At 42.7% G+C, this 25,342-nt stretch overlaps 1 protein-coding gene across 1 annotated transcript; it reads left to right on the top strand.

Annotated features, from left to right (window-relative positions):
• FAM180A (family with sequence similarity 180 member A) lies at nucleotides 1–25,342 on the top strand. The gene is made up of 3 exons (XM_064730540.1): nucleotides 1–163; nucleotides 24,565–24,665; nucleotides 24,960–25,342. Exons 1-3 carry the CDS (start codon nucleotides 88–90, stop codon nucleotides 25,299–25,301), a joined length of 519 nt encoding a protein of 172 aa, XP_064586610.1. The 5' UTR covers nucleotides 1–87; the 3' UTR covers nucleotides 25,302–25,342.

Raw genomic sequence — 25,342 nt, 5'->3', positions numbered from 1 at the left:
GCCATCATTTATTCCTGAAAAGAAAGGAGCTGGGAAAATAAAAAAAAAGCTACTGTACAGCTAGACATACGTATTTTAAAGAGAAGGATGCTTTGGAAGACTCTGGTGCTGCTGCTGTTCTATTGCAGTGCTTATGCCACTGTGACCCACAGATGGAGCAGAGGTAAGATTTCAACCTGAAAAACTATTTAAGGGAAAAATTTCAGTTGTAGATTTGGTCTCAAATTATGTTGCATTATACATATATGTAGATATATATTTTATATATATATATATATACACAATTATAATTTTTCCCTCCAACTCTGGAATTTTTTTTCTCCGTTAAACAGGTCAGCTAAAAATATATAGATAAATAAAAAATACACATGAATAAGTGCAAAAAGGTAAAATGATATATGTATTCTGTTATTAAAAATATATATAAAATAGCCCAAGAACCAGAATTACATTCTTGCGCTTTTTCCCTTCTTCTTTCTAACTTTTCTCCTGCATTAACAAAAAAAAAAAAAAATAGCTTATGAAACCTTAAAGTGAAAGCCTGTGCAGTCCCAGGTGGCATAATCTGCTCTGGCAGGAAGATACCTGAGAATAGTAAAGCAAAGAATGCCTGGATTGTGCAGGGTGCCTGGGAATGCTGCTGTCCTACCCTGGCAGGGGAGCACAGGTGACACAGAGGAGGTGACCTGGTGTCTTATCAGGCTTCAGCTGCCAGTGTCACAATACATAGTTGTGACATATTTGTAATTTTTTAGAGTGTGGCAGCAGCCTATGGAATGTTTGGGGACTGCTGGATGGCACAGGAGATGCTTGCCTCAAAGCTAGTGATGATGTCCTTTCCCTTTTTTGGTTTTATTCTCTCCTCTGGTATTTGGCACTGGTTTGGGAGCTGCTGGAAATGGAGAAAGGAAACACCTCCCAAAAGATTTCTTTGGTTCTGATATTGAGATTCACAGACATTTAAAGGAACCAGAGCCTGCTAAAAAAATAGAGCATTTAAATGTCTCATTCCCTATTCCAGTCTCCTCATTATATTTAGTACCAGTCCAGTCTGACATTTGGGTTTGGTTTTGACTTTGTAGGAGAGGGAATGGTTGAAGGAATTAATGAAGAGCTAAACAATCCAGCTCAGGCTGATTAATTTTTCCTTACAATGCTTAATTATTCCTTTCAAAAATCCCTCTTAGTGGGAGCTCACTGGCAGGGCTTTGACATGGGGCTCACCATGGCAAAAGTTCTTTCCACAACTTTTTCACCAGACTCTTGGCTGATATTGCATGAGTCATTGTACCTGCATGTACCTCACTTTTCTCTTCTGGCATAAGACTGGAAATAGCACCAATATTTGTCATAAGATCCTGTAATTCTGTAGGTAAAAATTTGTTGTTTCAGGAGTGCCACAAAAATGTGAGAAAATCAGAACTAGATCTGTATATATTAATAAAAAAGAAAAAAAAAACCACAGCCCCACCCTTTGGAAGAATGATGTCACATTGCCTAAGAAATGGAAAAAAATTAAGAAAAAGGAGTTCAATTTCATGTAATAATCACTGTTCAATTTAAGGATGTCCTTCACTTTTTGCTAGCACATTCATTTTAATTAAACAACATCACAACCCTAAAAGGAATTAATGCAACTATTAAAGTTCAGTTTTAATCACCATGAATATTTAAAGAAAAACATCAGAACTCTATATTGTGCCTTTTGGGAAAGCAGATTTTTTTTTTCAAGCTGGAAGCTCTAGCACTTATTTTTGGAGGCTTCAGAGGGAAGAGAAGATTCATTCCCTGTTGTGATAAGGAGTTCAGTTGTCACAAATAGTGTGTGCAGGCATTTTCTGAGGAGAAAACCAGGTTTCTTTTCTACATCTGCTGGGACTATTCTGCTCTAAAGATGTTTTAGAGGCACAAGTCCTTCAGCAGTAACTGAACCTCCACTCCCTTGAACGGTGTGTCAAACCCAACCAAATCTACAGTACCTTGAGAGGGTCCAAGCACTGTCTTAATTTTTGAATTGCTTAGAAACCTAGGATAAAATTTGAGTACTGAGCAATGACACATTCTGCTGCACACTCAGAGCTCTTCCCTCCCTCAGCAAATGACAACTGAGTCTTGTTTAAGTTAAACTTCAGTCATTTGAGCCTTATCTGAGTCCTGATTTGAGTTTTGCAGTGAAAACCCAAAGACAGATCAGCATCTGGTGTGAGGGAAATGAAAGACAGATCTGTGTATCGTCTCCATGTTGACTTGTCATCCAGATTGTTTACAAACAGCAGGGCAAAGGCCTTGCTTTAATTGCCAGCAGTTGTTGTTTGCAGCAGAAATGAGCAGTCAATATTGTATGCAACGTCTGCATTTGACCATTTTTCCATGGGAAGCACTGGGGCAGCCCTTGTAACCAATCATTCAAGCTTTGGCTCAAGAAGAACTCAGGCCTGAGAAAAGATGAATACACTTGTGCTGACTGGGAACTCCTTTTTCCCTTCGCTTGGAAGCATCAATGAGTGGGGGAAAAAAAGAAAAAAAAAAGCATTTCTGGCAAGAAAACAGAGGGGTTTATTCATTCCTTTTTCTTTTTAAACTGCCCCAGCCTTCTGCATTAAAAATTTCACAGATACTTTTCAGCCTGCCTCGACTGAGCTGTGGATACAGGTCCAGAAGTCACAGGCAAAACTCACTACCTAGGATGGGATGGGTGTGTTTAAAATAACAAAGAAAAGATCCTGAATGATGATGAAATATTTTCTTGTCATCACCTCAAGTTTCCTTGAGCCTTTTGTAGTCTTAGCTGCATGGAAGTATCCTCTCAGATTTTGTGAACCTCCTGTCTAGGGAAAAAAGGTAAAGAAAAAAGGTAATTAAAAGTCTCTACTGAGTAAGTATTATTCCCTATGCAATGGCAGAGGTGAGATTATATAAATTCTTCAGGTTCCAAATAAGAATTCCAGATTTAAAGAGATGTTTCTTCTGAATAAACCAAGGAACAAATCCTGGGTTTTAACAACAAAAATAAGCAAAAAAACCCTTCCATGAAGCCATGGCAACCAGTGTCACTGCTTGCTGGTTGCTTCCATCAAACTTTGAGAAGGACCAATCCACTGGAGAGCAGAAGCCAGCCTTATGAGCATTACAAGAGTTGTCTGTTCCCTGAGGAGAAGCCCTAAGGCAATCCTTACTGGCACATCTCAGCTGGCAGGAGTTTATTTGCTGTAAAGCTGCCTGATTCTAATAAATGGGACACACAAACAGTAGCATCCTTGCTGTGTGTTTGCTCAGGGTGGGAAGATGCAGATTTCCTATGGTTGTGGTTTTTGGACAGTGCAGGAGCAGCTGCAAGGGTGAGTTCACCCCTTTAGTGGAGGCTGGAAAAGGAAATGTTAAAATAAAACATAAAATAAGAAGGTAGAATGCTTTTCACCCATCAATGTCAAAGGGATATATCAGCACCACAGAGGTCTCATGCGTTTGGGGAGTTTTTGTGCTGTTCCTTACACTCCTCAAAAGCCTCACTACAGTCCCATTAGATCTCTCTGGTCCATGTGCACTATTTTCTACCCAGTCTCTAGTGGCTGGTGAGAGTGAAATGGCTGTTTGAGAGCACCAGGGGAACAGTCTGCTCTCCTTAAAGCTTGTCTACAGAAGGAATTGCTTGCAAGAGCCGAAGGTCCATCCGCTTTAATTTCCCCACAACATTGCAGACTCTCAGTATTTGCTCTGGTGTAGTGGGAGCTGTTTTTGGGTTTGGTGATGGAGCAGCTTCTGCCTGAGCAACTTTGGCCTGGTACTTCTGCTTGTGGGCTTAGCCTGAGCAGGCTGGCAGCTCTGCAGGGCCAGGAGAGGGGAGACTGTGTAGAAGTGTAAAAGAGTAAGAGAGAGTGGCTGTTGGTTATTGTATTTGCATTGCCCCCAGATGAAGGAAGGAATGATGAATCTGACTCCACGTTCTCAGAAGGATACTTTATTATTTTATGGTACTATATTATATTAATGCTATATTAAATTATTAAAGGATACAGAAAGGATACTTGCAGAATGTTAACAAGAAAATAATGAAAACTTGTGACTCTCTCCAGAGTCCCAACACAGCTTGGCCCCAATTGGCCATTAAGTGAAACAACTCACACCAGAATCCAATGAAACAATCACCTGTGGGTAAACAATCTCCAAACACATTCCAGACAAGCAAAACAGAGGAGAAGCAAATGAGATAATTATTGTTTTCATTTTTCTCTGAGGCTTTTCAGCTTCCTAGCAGAAGAATCCTGGGTGAAGGGATTTTTCAGACAATGTGACTGCCGCAGTTGCTAGAAAGACAGCCAGTACTTTTGTAAGGAAGCACTGTCTGATATGTTCTAATCTCTGTGGTCATTTGGCTGCTGGTGATCTCTGCTGTGTGTGCAAAGATTGAGTGCCTCAGAAATTAGAGCATGCCCTTTATCCCCACTCCTTTGCATCCTATTTCCCTCTCTTCTCTGCTGCATCTCATGTTGCATCCCTACGGCCAGGCACTCCCTGCTTGAACAGCTTCTGGGATCCCACCACCAACAGTAGCTCTTGGGTGACTTTTTTGGCTTGGAGAGCACGAGCAAAGGGAATGTGGCCCGAACACAGCCTGTAATTGCAACAAAAATGGTCAAACACATACACTTTGAGGTACCCAGTGGTCCTTCAGTAAACCAAGTTATGGTCAGTGTTATTGGATATGTGACAAGGTTACATCAGCCAGTCCAGCTACCAGAAATTTTTAGATTGTAATGTGTATCCAACTTCTTTTAATTTCTATAAATTCCTATAAAGACGTTGTTATCCAATTCTTAAAATGCGCAGTGCAAACGAAAGAGACAAAATGCTAAGGAACAGCACCAACTCTAAGCCTGTCTGTGAAAAGAATGTTATTTCTTATGAAGAAAATGCAATATTTCCCTTTCCTCTGGCTCTCTTGATCACTCAGAAAACTGCCTCAATTGCCCCAGTTTCCCTGCTTGTTGGGTCCATTCCAACAGCCTCACTGGAGCTGCAAAAGGTGATTGATCTCCTGCAGGGGCTTTTCCCACCTACCCTGAGTCTGTTCCATGAGTCTGACCAGTTCCTGGCAATGCATGTTTGTGGGCTGGAGTTCCCTGATGAAAATTATTTCTGCACCAAATATTGCAACTCTGTCTGTGAGGAGATGAAGGCATCTCTTAAAGAAGGTCTGGAGAGGGATTTTACTAGTTTTTAGTTTTTTAGTTTTTACTAGTTTTTACTTTTAGTTTTTACTTTTTACTAGTTTTTTGGGGTTTTTTGTTTTTTTACTAGTTATTAGTAAAGCAGCTTGGTGTTGCAAAGGCAGCTGGAATATCACAGTCTCTGAGTGGATTTTAACCATGGTAGGATAAATATCCAGTTAGGCAGGGTTGTGACTGCAATCAAAATCCATTTTAGCATATCCTGATTCCTCAAATGCTCCTTTAGGGCCAGACTTAATTAATTTAAGCTGCATGGAGGATGATCCCTGAATCAGAATTCACAGTGGATACCTGAACCTGAAAGACATGTAAAGGATGCTTAAAAACAAATAAATTAAAGTTTCCAAGCTCTTCTGGGGGAAAGATGCTCTGATGAGATCAGAGGGAAGATAGATTATAGAAGTTTTCACATTTTAGTTTAGATCACAGATGGATTTTATACTCTTTAAAAGCAGTCATGCTGTTAGGAAGGAAGGATCTAAGTGATTCTGAGACACTCTTCACCACAGGAAGCAGCCAAAAAATGGCTAAAGCTTACTGCTCACACAGTAAAAGTTAAAAAGAGACAGGAACTAGACAATTTTGAGGAAACCTGAGTAAACAACAAGAGGAAGACACAAGAAGTAAAGCTGTTTTCTCTTTGATATGTCCTAGACCAAATGAGATCAATTTGCTGAGAGTGGCACCTTAGAATCTTCCTGGTGATCCCAGTTCCATCCCAGGACTGAGGGCTGCTAAATCATACATTTGCTGCTACTTTGGTCATCTTTCTCAAAATTCCTGCATGCTGTAGTGTCACATCTGTATGCCCCACTTCCAGGGGTGAAGCTAGGATCTGGATCAGTTTGCCCAAATTTCTCCTGCCCCAGCAAAGCCCATCTGGGAAGCACCTCCTGCCCTTTAAGCCACTCCTTCCACTTTCACCTGGAAATATCTCCCTCCACCTCACCCCTAACAACCATCTCAATGCTCTTAGTGCCTCTGGGCCAGCCAGTGTTCTCTTCCAGAGGAGAGGCAGCTCTGTGGTGAATGAAACAGCTCATGCAAAGAGTGTAAAACACTGTGAGTCCCCTCCTGGTTACCTTAAATGCAGGGCTCACACACCTCAATGGTACCTGGCTGTTATAGTAACTTCTTTGAGCTTAATAAACTTTTGGAGGTCTATAACACACCTAAGATAGCTTAGCTACTTTTGGGGGCATAAAAATCAGCAGGGTGGCTTCTGTTGCAGTGCTGGAAACAAAAAGGTTTAATAAAAGACAAAATAACAAGCAGAAGAACTGAGTTAGGTGTAAGAGCTTTTTGGTTTTGGTAAAACACTTTACAAAAGCAATTTGTTTCTTTGTTCTCTTCTTTTTCTATTAAAGTGCCTAGGTGAGGCTTTTGGGCTTTTGTCTAATTAGCTGTCCTTAAGTTTGAGGTGAAATCTTCTGAGTCTTATAAAGTGTCTTCACTTAATCAAGGAAAGAAACTTCTAGGCTTCTTTCCTTTTAGGGGAACAAAGAATAGTTTTGTCACTCCATCAGCAAAAAATACACTCGTACACCTGGCATTATGCAAACACACAGAATAAAAAAGAATCTGAGTAAACAATCTGAGTCCTTCTCCAGAGAACTTTCAGTGTAATTAAGGAGAGGAAATATTAGCATCTTTTTTGTTGTGAGGCACAGAGTCATTAACTGTCTTGCCCCAGGATGGCTGTGTATTTAGTCCTGTGTATTGTTAAGAGCTGTGGTTATTTTATTTTTTAATTCTGTTTCTGAAGCATAAAGTGCTTTTTCTTGTTTTCCTGGGGTGGATCATGCCAAATCCAGCAGGAGCGTAATGACTTCTCAGGCAGAAAGGAATCCTGTCAGAAGCACTGAATGGTACAATCTAATTGAAAGGGAAGCCAGCAGGCCTTAATGAACATCACCAGCCTGCAGAGGCTCTGATTGTTCAGCTGGTGACAGGCAAGATGTAAATTGCTGAGGTAAAGAAATGAGTGGGGCAGCAATTAACTCTGCAGCAGTGCCTGTGCCTGGGTTCAAGGCAGGGCAGGACCCACAGGGCAAGCCCAGGAGGAGGAACTGGTGATTGCCCACAGGCACAGGGCTCTATGAATGTCCTGCAGCCCAGGGCTCTGCTGAGGGGAGCTGAGTCCATCCAGGATGCAGAGAAGCCAGCTGGGTACATGGACCTGGCAGCAGCAAAACAGGGAGCTCTGGGAGTGCCTTGGTTTGAAGGGCCCAAACCTGGCCCTTGCTTTAACTTTAAAAGCACTTCAGTGTGCAAACCAGCATGACAAAGTCAACAGTAGTTCTTTCAGCTCTCAGGAGTGAGGCCACAATTCATTATCTGAAACTTTGTCTCCTTGCTTTTTAAAAATCTTCCAGCACAAAGCAAGTATTTGTTATTTAAGGGGTTTTTCAGTAAAATGGCACTGAAATGGGTGAAGGGATACAGGGTCATACAGGCTGTACAGAGAGCAGATGCTGGGAAACAGAGGGGGAAATGTATCAAAGCATTATTACATTTATGGGGTGCCCTGATGAAGGAAGGAATGACGCATCTGACTCCATGTTCTCAGAAGGCTAATTTATTATTTAATGATACTACATTATATTAAGGAATACTATACTAAACTATAGTAAAGAATACAGGAAAGATACTTACAGAATGCTAAAAAGATAATAATGAAAACTTGTGACTCTTCCAGAGACCTGACACAGCTTGGCCCTGATTGGCCATTGACTCAAAACAATTCACACCAGAATCCAATTAAACAATCACCTGTTGGATAAAAAATCTCCAAACATATTCCAGAAGAGCAAGACAAAGGAGAAGCAAATGAGATAAGAATTGTTTTCCTTTTCTCTGAGGCTTCTCAACTTCTCAGGAGAAAAATCCTGGGTGAAGGGATTTTTCAGAGAATGTGAATGCCACAGAGCCTCGTTAAATTAAAAAAAAAAAAAGGCAGCTTGACAATAAGCTGCAAATGACACTTGTTATTTAACACAAACCAAAAACCCCAAGGTGACTGTTATCTCTGGGTTTTGTCCTCTAACTGGAAGTTAAGAAAGTCAGTGCAGGGATCCTGTGTGTCTTTGTCATGTCTGTCTCTCATTAGACCCAAATCCTGTTTAATTTGAGAGTTGCAATGGCAGCTTTATGATATATCCCCTACAGCATGCTTGCTTATCCAGATACATGAAACCAGCCCCAATCTGCAGCACAGGCTGGGGTGTTGCCAGGCCCAGTCCTCAGCCAGTAACCCCCTTCACCCTCCCTGAGGTGCTCAGGCTGCAGCAATAACCTGTGTGCCCTTCTCTCCTGTCCCAGGGCTTGTTACAGCACAGGCTCAGTGTCAGGCTGGAGGCTGAGAGTGGGAGGAGGAGAGAAGCAAAGTTAAAAAAGCTCCACTACTCCCAGTTTCCACAAACATTCCTTTCCTCTGGTGAAAGCATATGTGAGGCCTTTCCTGGCCCAGTTTGCTGGTTGGGTTTGGCAGCCCCCCAGTTCCCCTGAGAGCAGCCTGCATACCACTGGGCCTCTGGAAATTCCTCCCTGGCCACAGGGAATCCAGGTCAGCAGCCAGGAGCCAGGCTCCAAACCACTGAGTGTCCCTCTGCTCAGGAGGAGCCAGGTGGGTAACTGAAAAAAAGATGCTGAGAAAGGGAAAAATAAGTTGTTGAGTGCTCAGAGGTTATTTGGGAGGAAATGGGACAGTGGAAGGACAATGCTGTGATTCAGTCTCACCTTGGCGACCCAAACTCACAGGGGCTTCTGTGACACCTGCCTGACATAGGGGAAGGAAAACACTTCAGATAGGTTCTGCCTAATTGTAAAGAGAGCAAGGACTGGATGTGGATATCTGCTGCAAGCCCAAACACTGGGATTTAATCATCTCCATCCATTTGGCAGGTGGTGGTGTGCCATAAAAATGACCTTGATGCTTCTGATCTCTGCCTTGGGAAGAGCAGAGGCTTTCCAATCTGTCAGGGATTGTTTGAGCCACAGAGAGGGAAACAGAGGCAAAGGCAAAGGACAGATATGCTGAGAAAGAAAAGGGTGGAGGTAAAAATGAAAATGGTGGAAAGGAGGAAAAATGGAGATAAAGGAAAGGTGCAAAGAGAGAGAAAATGTATAAATATGGATGGGAAATATTAAAGTGCACCACATCAAGATTAGAGTGGCATTGTCTCTTTTGTCAGCATGGCATGCATCCTCACTTGAACCCACACTTCAGCAGATGCCCATGTGCCACAGCTGGTCTCCATCTTACCCATCTGCCTCTCAGCCTCTTGGAATGGTTGCTTTCCTTTGGGGCTCTGCCTTTTTCTCATGTAAGCAGGACTCAAGTTTACTTCTAGTCCCCAGCAGGCTCTCATCCTACAGGATACTGAGATCTTCCAGTCTGGGCAATTGACCTCTACTCACAGTATAAAAATTAAAGTTGCTGCTACTGAATCATCAGTGTGGCAGGATTTCTTCACTTTTTTTTTAACCCCTCCCTTTGATCTTCCACACTATGTAGGCAAAAAGACTCTTGCCACTACCCAAGAAACAGCCTGGTTTTATTCCACAGAAACTGCAGGAACTTTGCAGTTTTACAGCATTTCCCATTAACATCAGTCATAAAAACAGCACCACGACTGCACAAGTCCTTGTAGCTCCCTATCAGTCCCTGGAGGGATGGATGAAGTTTTGAAAGCCCTCAGTTTCCTCCCTGGTTTTCATAATGCTCACAGCATTGACATTACTGTTTTGTTTATGCTTGGCTCTGAAGAAACACAAAGTGTTTATTGAATTTATTTATTAAGCACAGATTTTATGTCTCAGAGAAGTGTTCATGTTTAAAGCCCTCTTTTAAAATAAAAGACATTTAAAACATGCTTCATTTTTTATTTATGTAATTATTCACGGCTTGGCACTGAACAAACTCCATTTCCAGTTAAACACTATTTGTGGACCTCCTAATATAGTACAGCATGTGTTGAGTGAAACCATCTATTTTTCATAGTTGCAGCAACTTCTGTTTTCCTAGATTACCATGCCAATTTGGCAGAAAGTTTTGGAAGGTAATAGTCTAATGATAAAAAATGTATACACTACTTGTTCTGCTGCTTTCTACTGCCAGGTTTTTAATAAACAGAACTCAAAGGGGCTGCCCTACCTTGACCTATACTTAGCAAACATAAAGCTCATTTGGATCCTCACAAAGGAATGAGAATAGAAAAGTATCCAAAGATTTTTCCACACTGGGCTATCCTATAGCAGGGATCAAATGCAATCAGCAAATATCAGATCTACCAGCCCCAGTTAGGCCCAAGTGGTAGGGACACTGTCTCTAGCAGGAGAGGATGATGATGATGATGATGTGGCTCTGTTGACACACATAACATCTGGGAAAAGCCAGGGTGAAATGAATGGGCATCACAGCATCTGATCTCTCCGTAAAACCATCCTGCTGTTCTGAGGGCAGCCAGCAGCCACTTGGCTGAGGCCTGGGCACTGCTGCATTGTAGGGATGGAGGAATCCTGCAGGAAGGCAGAGAGCAGGATGGAGGTGTTTAGCAGAGGGACTGAGAGAGATGGGGCAGTGACAGGCTGGGCAGTAGAGCTGCCATGGTGCTGCATTTTCCATGTTCACAGCAGGGAAGAGCTGTGGGCTTCAGCTGATTAAGTCTGGTTTTGAAGAATGTGCCTGGTAAATACCTAAGTGTTAGGGATACCATAACAAATTGTATTTCCCTAGAAAGATGCTCCTTTCCCAGCCAGAAGCTGTATTTTGGGAGCAGGCTGCTGGACACTTGCTGGGAATTTCTGGATGTCCTTCAAGCCCTGAATGACTAACTGCATGTGCCATAGCCCATCAATCCATCACCACCCAGTTCTGTCAGCCCCACTCCCTGTGTGTGCTGCTCACAGCCAGTGTGCTCCAGCCAAAGGGAATGCCAGAGCCGAAAAACATCTGCACTTAGATCCTCCAAGGGAACATAAAGGGACTCTGAAGTAAAATATCACCATCAAGGCAAAGAGCTCAGTTTCTACATGCATAAATTCAGCAGTGTAACCAACTTTTCACGTGTCTTAAATAGTCCCTTTCTGTTTTCATGATCAGAGATGGAAATGTGTGTGTCATGCTGTCTTGGTTTGGAAAGACAGCAGTGTGCTAAGGAAGGCAGGAGCCTCCCCTGAAATGGAGAATGTAAACCCTCCCCCTCCCTCCAAATTGCTATAAATTTTAAATTAAGGGACTGTCAGGCAGAAATATGGGAGCAGGAAATAACAGTTCTTTAATAGGGAAGAAAAAAAATAAAAGGATAAACAATGCAGTACACTAGAACAACACTGACAGAGTCAGAACCCGACCTGACACCCTGCGGGTCAGGGTATTGGTGGCAGTCCAATTGGAAATGTGGCTGCAGCCCTCCTGGAGTGTCAGGTGTGGTTCTGTTGGAGCAGGGGGGATCTGTAGAGAAGGATGTATTCTTCCTCTGAAGATCCAGTGGAAGAAGAGGCAGCTGTTCCTCTGGGAAATCCAGTGGAGAAGCTGTGCTGCTGTCTCAGAACCTCTGGATTATATCTGAGTAGCAATGCTTGGCTCCTCCCTCTGGGCAGAGCATCTCACAGTGGGATGTGATAGTTCCTATCAGTCATGCAGTGACATTCAATGGCCTGTTATCAGCAGATGTCTCCTCCCCAGGGAGGAGTGATTGTGGTCACTCAGAGAGAGAGATAAGGCAAACTGCCCACTTGACAAAAGACAATCTGCCATACAGATGGTATTAGAATACATCTTGCATTACAATCTGGAACACTTGCCCAGCTGGATTTTCACACCCTCTTGAGATGTTCCCCCAGGAGCTTTTCCCTCCTGGCTGAATTCATGCTACCAGAGGATTTATATGATATATGCCCTGCTGGACCTGAGGCTGGAGCTCATCACCCCCTGGATGTCTGCCTGCTGAGGTGGAAAAGAGTGCCAGTCCTTCCCACTGCAGTTCCAGCTGGGAGCAAGCTGTGCCTTACTGAGCCTGGTGCATTTCCCTCTGGGTGCTTTTGCTGACAAATTAACACATGTATTATTCAGGCAAAGTTATAAATCACCTTCTGAGCATTCCTTTCACAATAAACCAGTGGCTCATGGCAGCCTGTCTCTGTGACCCACCACAGTGGTTAACTGCTACTAATCCAGGGAGCTCAGCCATGACAAGTTAGTTTTCGTTCTCCTTCATCCATCCTTAATCCTTGGCACTCAGAGGTCAAAGCAGAACTTGAAGATTAATGGGGCTAGCATTTGGAATTATAAATAAGGAGACAAGTAGTCCCTGCCTTATTTTGTGGCCATACTAAATGTCAGTCTACCCCTACAAATGACCTCCAGCATCTCTAACAATGATTACCCTAACTTGACAAAAGGAAACCATATAAAGATGATGTAAGATGGGTATCAATCACATATTCATAACCAGGTGGTGTCTATAAGCTTAGCTGGGAGGTCACCATCACTAAAAAGCTGAGGAAGATCTGTCGTGCAGATAGATCACATGCTGAAGTCCAGCTTTGGCAAGGACTGATTCTGTGGGTCAAAGCAACAGACAGCAGATGGACCAGAAGATTTTTCTCTAGCAGGATGTAACCCACACAAAGCTCATTTCATTATGCAAGCCTCAGAGTCTCTGAGCTAGCAAGGAGAAAGCCCTAATGCAGAAAACAACAGGATGAGATTTACAATGAATATCACAGCATCTTAATGAAAGTGTTTCTCCACAGTAACAATGCCTTCACACACAGAGGAGTTAAACCAAGGAACTGACTCCCAGCTGGTTCCAGTCAGCAGCATGCTAAAGAGTTTCATGGAAATCAGGCCTTCCTCCCTTTCTCTAAATTTATTCATCCTAAATGTAGAAGATGAGGTAATTTTTTCCTTAAACATTTACTTGCATTATTTTCCCATAAGCCAAAATCTGTTTTACAAGTTCAGCTCAGATGGCTCCAGAGAGGGTGTACATTAAGGAAGAAGAGCACTGAATCAAATACATCAAATACAAATACAAATTGGCAGGGAGCCACTGGGAGATGGCACCTATAGGGTCAGGGACTGAGGCAGGTTTTGAATTTCCATCAACTTCCAGGCACAGCTGTCAGCATTTTGTGCCTTTGAGGTCTCTGTCCTGAGGAAACAGGATATTTGGGTTATTCTGTTGTAAGATTTCTGTTATGGCTGTAAGATTTCTGTAACCCTGACTCTGCCGTTCTTGTCTCCTCTGTGATCCCACATCCCTCTGTGTCTCTCACAGCACAGGGCTCTCTGTGGCCTGGCTGCCAGCAGAGCAGCATCACAGGGCTGCTGGTGCCAGCTCAGGTCATCCGAGGATCTCACCCAGTGTCCAGCAGCCTTTAACAATTTGCAACATTCCAGATTTTAGCAAGGCTTTCTGTATTTAATTGTGAATCCAGTTTTCTGTCAGTCTCAGCTTTATTTCAGCAGATCTTGGAACTTGAAAGATCTTGAAACAGACAGGTTTTAGGAGAGTCTGGAGTAACAAGATTGGAAAAATGTCAGCTTTGTAAAATGGAAATCCCATGTGTGTATTTGTGCAATGGGGGATGCAGCTCTAAACCCAACCTGTTTTACATTCACCCTTTACATTTCCATGCTATGTTTATGGCAATATCACAAAGACTGTCTTGGCCCAACATCAATCTGCACACATTGAAATCCCCTGATCAGGTTTAATGGAGGATTGTATTTGAGCTTCACTAATATTTCATTATTCCCACAGAGATGCAGACATTAACATAAGGGGGCCCAGACATGCACACAGGTGTTCACTTGACAGAATAAGTGTCTTCCCATGCTGATCCTCACTCACCTCTCCAGGAGAAACATGTGTTTGCCCTGACTCTCAGCAGGGATACAGCCCAGCTTTCCATCCTTCATGCTCTGCTTATGTAGCAAAGCAGCTGTAGCAGTCCAGTTCAGAGACAAACCTAAATCCATCTTCAGGTCTTGAGTCCCTTTCTCGGACTTCTTACCTTTATTGACACTACTAGAAATCATACAATTGTTTGAAAAGGCATTGCCTCCAAAAAATAGCACATTTTTGTACAAAAAGGACCCAGTATCCCTATTCTTTTCGTTTTCTGGGCAAGGCTGATTTATCCTCTCTTTCATCCAGCACATATTCATGTCATTAAGAAAACCCCAGCAGGTGCACTGACATTTGGAGCTCAATGAACAGCTGGAAAGGCAGCTGGGGTTTCCCTGCTTTTGAAGAGCAAGTGAAATCCCAGAGCTGAGGAAGCAGAAAACTGGTATTTATGTACTCACTTCCTAACCATTTATTTCAATTTGGATGGGAATCTGAAGACAAAGGGAAGACATTTCTGGTTGTTTCCAACTGGAGTGAGAAGATATGGTCAATCTAATGTTTATTTCTCCTCAGTTCTGAGCTGTGATACTCATACTTAGTGAGGATGAGGACTACCTTGTTGTTTCATGTGTTCCTTGTTGTTTCATTTAATACATGAATAAAATAATAATAGAGAGACTGCTCCTAGACCCACTGTCAGACACTTGAATTTATTTACCAGTGAAACCATTCACAGATGGCTTAAGTGAATAGTTCCAGGGTCCCTGGCATTTGTGAGCTGTAATGTGATTGTGAAAAAATTTCATACTACTCCCTGCTAGGTATGTGGTTCAAACTGGACCTTTGATTCTTTTCTCTTCATCCAGTCTGGGAAAAAAAAAATACTTATTTGTTCTGCCAGTTGAATTTCCTCTGTTAAAAGCTCAGTGGGGTGTAAGCATAGAAGGGGATGAAGTGTTTGGCAGCTGATGGTCCTGCAGCCAGCCTCTCCTCTAGCAGGTTGAGGTGGCCATCAGCAACAAAAAAAAGATCTTATCCATCTGGTGGTTAGATCAAGGGTGTGCAGGCATGAGGAAGGGCTTCTGCTTTCCTTCCCAGGGCTGATTTCCATCCTTAGGTCATCTGAGGACTTGAATCATCACCAGCTACACCAAGCACAGAGCACAACTGCACTCACTGGGAGTTTCTCACATGTAGAAACGCTGCTGGCGGAGCAGATGTGTTGTGAAGTGAGACAGCTGAAAGCTACCACAGTTTTGGGGTTTTTTTTGTTGTTTGCTTTTTCCCTTCATTCACAACCAGGCGGATTCCTGGCTTAGGTGCCTGTGTGGCCACACAAAGCAGTGTCAGCACCGAGGGAAGGAGCTGCCCCTTGCAGCCACAGCTCCATTAGGTCAGGCTCAGCAAAACCCTCGCCAAGCTGTCACCTCTGCCTGCCAAGACACAAAGGAAACCCAGCCATTCTTAACTCCTGAGTGAATACCTTTCCTGCCTGCCCAGTGACTCAGCTCTGAGGAAATGCACACCTGGGAGGTGCTGCAAGGCTTGAGCCCACCCCTTTGGGCTCTGAGATGTTGATATAAAAAGGGCAGAGAACCGGTGAGAGTGATTTGGTGCTGTGAGAAACAACTGCTCACTTTGAAAATTTAAATAGGTTTATTAAACCTTGACAAAAATACAACAAAAGGACTACGTAAGGAATAAGTTGCAGTGCTGAGAACTGCCCTTGTAGATACCACATGGCCAGTTCATCTTCAAGATGGATGCTCAGTCTTTTATACCCCTGGGGTTGCATCAGCCAGCCCAGCCCTCCCAAAGTCTGTCAGTCAGCTCTTCTTTGCCATTTATCAGTGGAGATGCTTTCTTAAGCACCAAGCTTTTCCATTCCCCACTGCCCCACGCCAGGGACACCTGTGCAGCTTCTTTGTACCTGTCCTGGACAGCCCAGGCTGTCTGATGGCAACAGTACAGGGGGAAAGGGAACTGTGGGGAGAACAGAGGGCATCTAAACTACAATAACATAGCTATACACTAATAAAGCTTTTCTTAATATTCACACAATAGTTATCCCTTAACTGTGAGAGCCAACCATCTCATTATCCATCTCTTGGAGCTGCTTCAGTTCTCTCTTTCCTCATGAAGCAGAGCTCTGGTTTCCTTTGTTCTCTCTCCATTGCTCAACAGGAGAGGCAGCTGCTTCATTCTGCTCCTGGGGTGTTTCCCCACAGCTCAGCACCAAGCACAAACACCCTGCTGCATTTCTTGTATTTCTTCCTTCCTTCCCTCACTCACTCCCTTCTCTGCTGCTTCCTGGGAGAAATGGAAGCAGATTGGAGCAGCTTTGTATCCCTTTGCCTGTTGATTTGTAGGAAACTAGAAAATGTGAAATAGGAAACTTTTTCAAATGAGTTTAATTAAGACTGCTTGGTGTCTTTCCTTTGGATCAGAACCATTGTGAGCAACACAGACAGGGAAGGAGAGGTGGCTTTGCAATGAAGACAGGAAGATAAAGTATTTGCCCATTTCCCGACTCTTCCTGAAATTAACTGTATTACCACAATTATTTATTGCCTATGAGCAATTATTTATTGCCCTGTGGAGCAGGGTTGATATTTCTTTCCTATATTTTTGCCCTTTACTTACACAGTTTTTGCCATTGTCTATTCCCAGTTTGTGCTAATATAGCAGCAAACTGAAGGATAAGAAAATTATATGTTTCACTTCTTCTTTCCTTCAGTTTCTCTGGGTGCATTTTTTCTCTTCACACCTTCTGCAGTGACTTTACTCCAGCATATTAAAGGCCTCTCCTGGCTGACTGGAGTGTTTGCTTATGAGCATAAATAATTCCAGGTGGGCACCCCCCCTTATGACACCAAGGGAAGAATAAATAACACAGCATACATTGTTTCAGCCTGGGAACAGGTGAAAATGCTGCATAATGGAAATTCCATATGAGGGAATAAATTCTCAGACCATTTTAGTTGGTTGATGCTCGTGATATCTTTGAAACCATTTCACTTAAGCCATGAATGTAAATATCCTCCACCTCTCACAAACGCAGGCTCAGGCAAACCATTTTCTTCTCTAGCAATATCCATTTCTGCCAGCATAATGGTTTTTTTGGTCTTTCTAATGCACTTTTGCATTTCTTACTTGTGCCAAATAGCTAGACAGGCTATTACCACTCTATTTTTTTTAATGGGAATTCTGTTGCACATCAATCTAATCTCACACATCTCAGGTCTTTTATGAAGGGCAGAAGCTTTCGGTAGGAATGGGTTCTGTTTTCTGCAACTGAGACACCCTTTCAGAATGTGTTTGTTTCTTTAAAAGGAGACAAACTAGTAAAATCTAACTTACTTTGAAAAAAACCTGAAAATATGTTGCACTATGGAATTAAGTACAATCTGCTATTAATTTTAAGTGTTTTAAAGTTTGGGGTTTTTTTTTGTTCAGCCATGTTGCCTGTTGCCAACTTTTGTAGGGAGATCTACTTCCTGTATCCTTATTAACAAAACTTTTCAAGCCAAAGCTTTTTATTTAATCATATTTTCTTTTCTTAATAACTAAATATGATGCTAATGTCTATTCTCACTTTTAGTCAACAGCAATGAATTAAGTTTAGCCTTAGGAGCTAAGATAGCAAGGATATGAACTGAGGGCAAAAGGAGGCATATTCTCTTGGTAGCTGCTTTTAAACATGTGCTAATTCATGTTGTTTTGTAATTAAAATGTTTTCTCCATCCCACTGCTCTGTTCTCCTAAGGGGCATTGGGATTTAATCCCCCAATGATGGAGATTTAAATGTATCAAATTTGGATGAAAGTCCTTGCATTGCACTTGTTGTCACAGAAGCTACTTATGTCAATAACTGCAAATCCAGACACAAATTTCAGATGCTAAACTGTAGCACTGCATCATTTTTGTTCCTTGTCTTTCTAGGATTTTGTATGTAATTCCCCCTATTTTATTCCCTTTATTCTTCCTCCAAATCCCCAGTCTGCCAATTTCTCCTGCACTGGGACAAAATGTTCGATGATTTCTAATATAGCCGTTTTGATACAGAAAAGGAGTGTTTTGATACAGAAAATGAGGGAGTGTTGCCAAAGCTCATGTTCTGTCCTGGCAACAGCTGCAGGCCCAGGACAGGGCAAACATCTTGCAGATGGGGAAGATGCATCCTTCTGGGGATGAGCCAAGCACAGGACAAGGAATAAAATGCATAGAACACATTAATACTTTAACAATCCTGCCCTTTTTGTGATTTACATTACCACTTTCACTGCCTGACACACCTGTCACAGGTTAACATCACCCCACCCTGGTGTAAGTGAAGCTTTTGACACCACTGCAGAAGGGTAAACGTACCATTTTCAAGGTATTTTCAAGGGTAATTCCCTGTTAGCCTGAGGCAGCAAATGGGGAATAGTGAGTTGTTACTCCCACTCGAGTAACAATTCAAATGAAGTAACTCATCATGGACTCACCAAAGTGTCATTAGACAGAAATAAAATTCTTTATGTATAAAAGATACTTCTGGTCTGTGTGCAAGCCCTCAGAAGCAAGGTTATCAAAGAGAAACATAAGACAAAAGATTTTTTCAAGTGTATGCAAACTTTGACACTCATGTCCTCTTGTCTTCTGCACAGCCTGGTCAAGGAGAGCTCAAACCTTTGCTTCCCACACGCAGTTATAGAATCATCCAGAAAGATGATTCCAGAAAGATCCATGGCCAGGTTGGGAGGGCCAGTGGATCACCTGGTGCCACCTCTCTGGCACATGGCATGGGATTGTGTTCAGACAATTTTAAATATCTCCAGTGCAGGAGATTTCACAGCCCCTCTGGACAATCTGCTCCAGTGTGCAGTCACCCACACAGTAAAGAATCCTCTTGTGAGCATTTCAGGCATTTGCCCTAAAATCCAGAACAGCTTCTAGGAACTGCCCAGCAGTCTCTGCAACAAAATAGATTCAGTCAGCCTGGACCACTCATCATTTAATAAATGCATGGCATTTATTATAATGGCTGATGTATCTGCCTATACAATCACTTTATGGACAATGCTGAGTTTTGCTTCTTTTTTTGGCAAAAACTTGAATCCATCTTGAAGAATCAAATCCTTCTTGCTCCTGTGCTCCTCCTGTCCTTCATGAAAGGTGTCCTTCTAAAGAAATGAGATAAAGCAATCAGAATCATTCCTTCTGAGTCTTAACCCCAATTAAACTGTTCAGGCCATAGAGCCCGGGGGAGTTGTACTTGCTTTGGAGCAATGGTCTGCACCGGTCCCAAATTGTGTTTCACACCTTTTCATAGGGGAAGGAAAGGGCATTGATGATGCACAAATAACTGAGAACTCCTGCAGCTATGCTCTGTGCTTATTGAGCAAACACAGCACAGGAAACAACTGGGAAATAGTGAACAGATGCACGGACTGGAAAGCAAAACTAAACATCTGTACCCTCACCAATCAAACTGCAGGGAAAACCTGGGAGAGGATCACAAATATTTACCACACAGCTAATGAAGTGCAGGAGATTCTGGCAGAATCTCTTAAGAGAGATGAAAACATCTTTAAAATGAGGCTATTGTCAGCCTCAAATGTGATGTTTTGTTTAAGCCATAAAGATGCTTTAGCTAAGTGGTTAGAAGCAGGTCAATGAGTTGGCAAATATGTTTTGGTTTTTTTTTTAAGAGCCTGGGTAGTCTGGAAGGAGAGTGGAATTGAGTCAGAGAGTGGAATTGTGGAATTGAGTCAACAGAGCAGTAGGAGGCTGGATGGGCTCCTGCAGCCAGAAGAAAATGGACATTTCTGTGCCAGTTTTGAAGGGCACTTTTAACCATCCTTATCAGGAGAGGTGTGGGCTGCCTGCAGTCCCCAGGAGAGGCAATGGTGATGCACTCCAGGCCATGCAGGGCCAGGCAGGAGGGCCTGGAGGGGATGGATGTGCTCAGATATGCTGCTCTCTCTGATCCAGCCCTGAGCCCTGAGCAGGCAGCAAGGCAGAACTCCCAGGGCCCCTCTGCAGAAGGGATTTGGAAGAGGATGAGCAGTTATATATAGATATACAATAGAAATGTTTTCAGTAAGGACAAAGAAAAGCTTATTTTTCCTAACTTGTCTCTGTAAATTGTAAGTTTTTGTTACATGACAGATCAGCCCTTGAGACAGAAGCGCCCATATCTACATTGGAGATGTCTTAACACATTTGTAAGAGAAAAAAAACCAATAAATCAACTGGAGACTCTCCATTGACTTCACTGCCTTTATCTGTCAATACTAATTGGGAATCTCTGCTCCTTAGATGTTCATTCCATTGAAATGAATTGGCTGCAATATGAACATAAAATCATGCAACAACATAAATTCTGCATCTCCAGTTTCTTAAGAGCTTTATAGAGAAGTGCCTTGAAAAAGAAATTCGTGAAGGGTTGTAAACTCTGCTACTGTTCTTTGATGTCCCCCGACTACTCATGTCAGAGATGGAAGTAAATGCAGGAAGAAGTAAAAGTCAGCAAAAAAGCTTCAAGTGGAATCTGCAATCATTAAATGCAGAAACTGACTGAGAATCTTTCTGTATCTCAGCTTTTGTACTTATCTGACACACGTGTTAAGTCAGTACAATGAAAATCAGAGTGGTGTTCATACAGACTTGGAGGAACTCCTGAATTCATGGAGAGGACTGCGGAGGGAGTGACGGTGGAAGGATTTGACTACTGAGCAGGAAGGAAGAGAGAGGGAAGGACTGAATAAAATGCAGATCAGGAAAATCAGATAACCATGACAAATACAAACGAGCTCTGAAAGACTTTCTGACTAGAGTCTCTAAGAACTGTAACAAACTTTAATATGTTTTGGGAACAAGATAATGAGACGAGGGAGTCAGTGCTACAGAGGCTGGCGTGCTTCTGATGTGCATAAAAATCCCTTCCCACCACAGAGTACCCCAAGCCCTTGTCCCTTTGAATCTCCTAACAAACGCTTCTTCTTCCTGAGGTGTTACTTGTGACTCAGCAAGTCAATAGCATGGCTTTCATTTTTGTGTGAGACCTTTGCTGAGGTTTTCAGGGCGAGTGGTGATGGGCTGAAGCTGGTGTCCCCCAGCTCAGCTCCACGGTGGGAATCTCTTCTTGGATTGAAGCTTAAAAGCAATCAGTGTGATGACAAGAAGCATGACAGCACTGAAACAAGGTGCCACAGACACTTTTCCCATGGCTCAGGGGATATTAGAGATGTAAACCATCTGCAGATGTAGAGGTACTCCATGCTCTGAGGCTGTTTTTCACCAAAAGGGCATCTAAAAGCTAAAAGGGATAAAAATGAATAGTCATCATTATGGACTGGATTTCTGCCAGCTGCTAAGTAATTAGAGTTTTAATTGCCCAGTAATAAAAGTTTTTAATTACTCAGCAATTAGTGCTTGAAGTTTCAAGTGCTTCACACGCACTCAGTTGCATCCTTGAATTGTCAAGAGTGAAAAATGGAGCAGCTCCAGTGTGCCTGAGCAAAGCTCTGAGCAAGAGAAGGAAACACCAGGGATGGAGCAGCTATGCCTGAAACCCATCCTAACTACTCTATCTAACTACAGAATGTTCATTGAAATTCAACAAAATACTTTTTCCCTAGCTAATTTATGGCCAAAATACCCTTTGTATCATCAAGTAGGAATTGCTTCATACCTAGCATTATCATGATTCATTTTCCATATACAGGATAATAAAGGTCCTGAGGCTCTGGTTTCTCTCTTCTTGCTCTACTAGAATTTAAATATCATTAACAAGCCAAACTATAACAAAGTCAGCAGTTGCCAATGGTGCAGGAAGCAGGGCTGCATTAAGAGGAATTCAAATTCATATATATGATCTTCTTGGGTAGCCCCAAAGAGGCAAATTGTCTGATGAACCATGTAGTCAGAGAGTTGGGACAGCTTTTCCATAAAGTAATTACAGTTGCTCCAGTCTTTTTTTCTTCCTTTCCTTTCCTTTCCTTTCCTTTCCTTTCCTTTCCTTTCCTTTCCTTTCCTTTCCTTTCCTTTCCTTTCCTTTCCTTTCCTTTCCTTTCCTTTCCTTTCTTTCCTTTCCTTTCCTTTCTCTTTCCTTTTTCTTTCCTTTCCTTTCTTCCTTTCCTTTCCTTTCCTTTCCTTTCCTTTCCTTTCCTTTCCTTTCCTTCTCTTTCCTTCTCTTTCTCTTCTCTTTCCTTCTCTTCTTTTCTCTTCTCTTCTCTTCTTTTCTCTTCTCTTCTCTTCTCTTTCTCTCTCTTCTCTTCTCTTCTCTTCTCTTTCTTCTCTTCTCTTCTCTTCTCTTCTTCTCTTCTCTTCTCTTCTCTTCTCTTCTCTTCTCTTCTCTTCTCTTCTCTTCCTTCTCTCTCTTCCTTCTCTCTCTTCCTCTCCTCCTCTCCTCTCCTCTCCTCTCCTCTCCTCTCCTCTCTCTCCTCTCCTCTCCTCTCCTCTCCTCTCCTCTCCTCTCCTCTCCTCTCCTCTCCTCTCCTCTCCTCTCCTCTCCTCTCTCTCTCCTCTCCTCTCCTCTCCTCTCCTCTCCTCTCCTCTCCTCTCCTCTCCTCTCCTCTCCTCTCCTCTCCTCCCTTCCCTCTCCTCTCCTCTCCTCTCCTCTTCCTCTCCTCTCCTCTCCTCTCCTCTCCTCTCCTCTCCTCTTCTCTTTCCTAGAAGAGAGAGCTTTAAATGATGTTCAGGTTTTTTACAGGCAGCGTGCAAAATCCATCACAAGAACTTTGGCAAAACCAGGCAAAATTGATTCAGTAAAAATATTTCATGGAAAAAAAATCTGGTAGAGGAAGGGTGGGTTAAAACCTTCCAAAAATTCAAAGTAAGCTGCATGTTACATTACGTGTTACTCATAACTCTAAAAAATCTGAATTTTGACAGGGGAATAATGCCTATCAGAATTTGGGGAATTTGTTTCCTTTTTTACTTAGACTGGTTTCCAAATTTATCTATTGGCAAACAGAGTTAAAGTTGAAAAGTGAAGTTTTTGGGAAACATACCAACTGTCACATAAGCGCAAGTTACAAAACCAAACCCTTCCTACTCCTGAATATTAGAAAAAAATCCAACAAATTCAAATTATGATTACCCAAACATCAAAATCTAAATAATATACAAATAATAATATACAAATGAAATATTAAACAGAGATTTTTTTCCCTTCTGCTCTGAAAGTAATTTAGACTTTTTAACAGAACATGGATGGTTTGTAACCTAGTTAATAACTCAAAGCATTTAGGTCTTCTCTAAAGCAGCATCAGATGTTTTCTGTACCCTGGACTGTCCAGGTCACTGATTCCACACATGCTGTATTTCACTGGGGTGCTGAGTTCAGGGACTGTACATCTGTTTCCTGTCTCATTTCCCTGTGACAGTGCAGTGCACTTCACAGTGCTGAACAGATACCTGATGGTAGCAAGCTCTGGTTTTTTCCAGTTAGTACTCCAGTTACACTGCAGAGTACTAAAGACACGCTAAGCTGGGATTCACCTCACTGGATGTAGCTGCCTTGTCTAAGCTGGTAACAGGCTCAGTGAAGTGACACAGACATCTGGGTGAGTCACTCCTTCCAAGTGCAAATACCCAGGACAGATGAGCTGGTTACTCTCTGGTGGATCTGACTCTAATAAATAAGGAGAGATCAACTTTTAGGCAATTGAAACCAGGAGAAATGTAGACTCTCAGAAGAATGACAGTAGAAGAAAGGGTCGCAGACATCTTTTCATGAAATATCCTTTCTTTAGGATTTTTCCTCCTGAGAAGCTGAGAGGCCTCAGAAACAAAATGTAAACAATGATTATCTGCTGCTGTGGAATGCAACAGGTGCATCTGTGATTGGCCTATCTTAGATGTTTATAATTAATGGCCAATCACAGCCCAGCTGGCTCGGACAAAGAGTGTGAGACAGCTGCCTTTATTATCATTCCTTTATATTCTTAGTTTAGGTAACCTTCTGATGAAATCTTTTCTTCTATTCTTTTAGTATAGTTTTAATGTAATATATATCATAAAATAACAAATCAAGCCTTCTGAAACATGGAATCAGATCTGTGGCTCTTCCCTCATCCTAAGACCCCTGTGAACACCGCCACAAGAATGGACCAAATAAAGTCATTTTTGTGGAGTATCAGTACTGATTTCCCCCTTCAGATCCAGGAAAAGGGCCTGTATTTCAGACAATGTTAATGCTGCAATTATCATTATTCCTTTCACCTCTGATGGTGCAGCTCAGAGTCCCAGGCTTGGATAACAAAGCACCCTGTGTTAGGCACCCTGTGGATCCAGCTAACCTCCATCCTTGGTCAGCAAGGCCAAAGCAATTCCTGCCAGACATTTCATTTACAGCCAAAGGCCGTTCTGTACAGAAAGATTTTGCAAGAGGCATTTTTTTATTTGATTCTGCTGTTGAAAAGTGCTGCTTCTTGTCAGTGTCTGGCACCTTATGGAACCTCTCTTTTCCCATTGCTGTTTTCCAGCTGTGCTTTTCCCAGCTTCTCAGAGATTCAAGAGGTCCTCAGCTGCCTTTCTGAACCCCGTGTTACAGAACTCGATGGAAGATGTGGTCCTGCTTTATGAGGTTCAGTATATGGTTCCTTAAACCTTAACCAGGACTGGGGGTACTGCCCATAATTGGGTTATCCATTATCTGACTTTGTGTCACTTTTATTCATCCCAGCAGTAAACCCAAGGCTGTGTGATAGTTCACTAGAAAGGTGGGAGCACACAGCAACTTTCTGGTTTCCCCCACCTCCAGACAGTGCAGCTGTCCCCATTTGACAAAAATTAAAGACCCAAGGACATGTTGACATGTACTCTGTCTAGAGTCTCTTGGAGAAAATAAATAGCTTTCTGTGTTCTGATTTTGTACCAGTTTCTTTTAGCTGAGCTCGACATCGACAAAGGTCAGAGGATCTCCATCAAGGATGAGGAGCTGGCTTCCCTGAGGAAGGCTGCTGAGTTTGACACCATCTGCAACGAGATCATCCCCAAGAGCATCCCGGAGATCCGCAGGCTGAGCAGCAGGCTGTCCTCCTACCCCAGGGTCCTCAAGAAGGAGGACTTTGAGAGGACAGTGCTGACCATGGTCTACACGGCCTACAGAGCTGCCCAGTCCCAGGGGCACCAGAAGGACACTTGGGCTGAGTCCTTTGTCAACCTCTACAAAGCCCTGAAGAACGACTTGATGCTGTCATACGGCAAGCAGCCCTCGTAGTGGGAGGGGAGCAGCAGCTCAGCCACCTGCCCTGGCTGGTG

This window comes from Zonotrichia leucophrys, chromosome 1A, assembly GCF_028769735.1.
Source record: "Zonotrichia leucophrys gambelii isolate GWCS_2022_RI chromosome 1A, RI_Zleu_2.0, whole genome shotgun sequence".
NCBI classification, from domain to species: domain Eukaryota; kingdom Metazoa; phylum Chordata; class Aves; order Passeriformes; family Passerellidae; genus Zonotrichia; species Zonotrichia leucophrys.
This window is presented reverse-complemented; position numbering and strand designations above follow the sequence as displayed.

Excerpts from the sequence above, each read along its gene's own strand:
- FAM180A (XM_064730540.1), top strand. The coding sequence starts at position 88 with ATGCTTTGGAAGACTCTGGTGCTGCTGCTGTTCTATTGCAGTGCTTAT. Across the intron at positions 164-24,564 it reads GACCCACAGATGGAGCAGAG|CTGTGCTTTTCCCAGCTTCT; the intron begins GTAAGATTTCAA and ends GCTGTTTTCCAG. Across the intron at positions 24,666-24,959 it reads ATGTGGTCCTGCTTTATGAG|TTTCTTTTAGCTGAGCTCGA; the intron begins GTTCAGTATATG and ends ATTTTGTACCAG.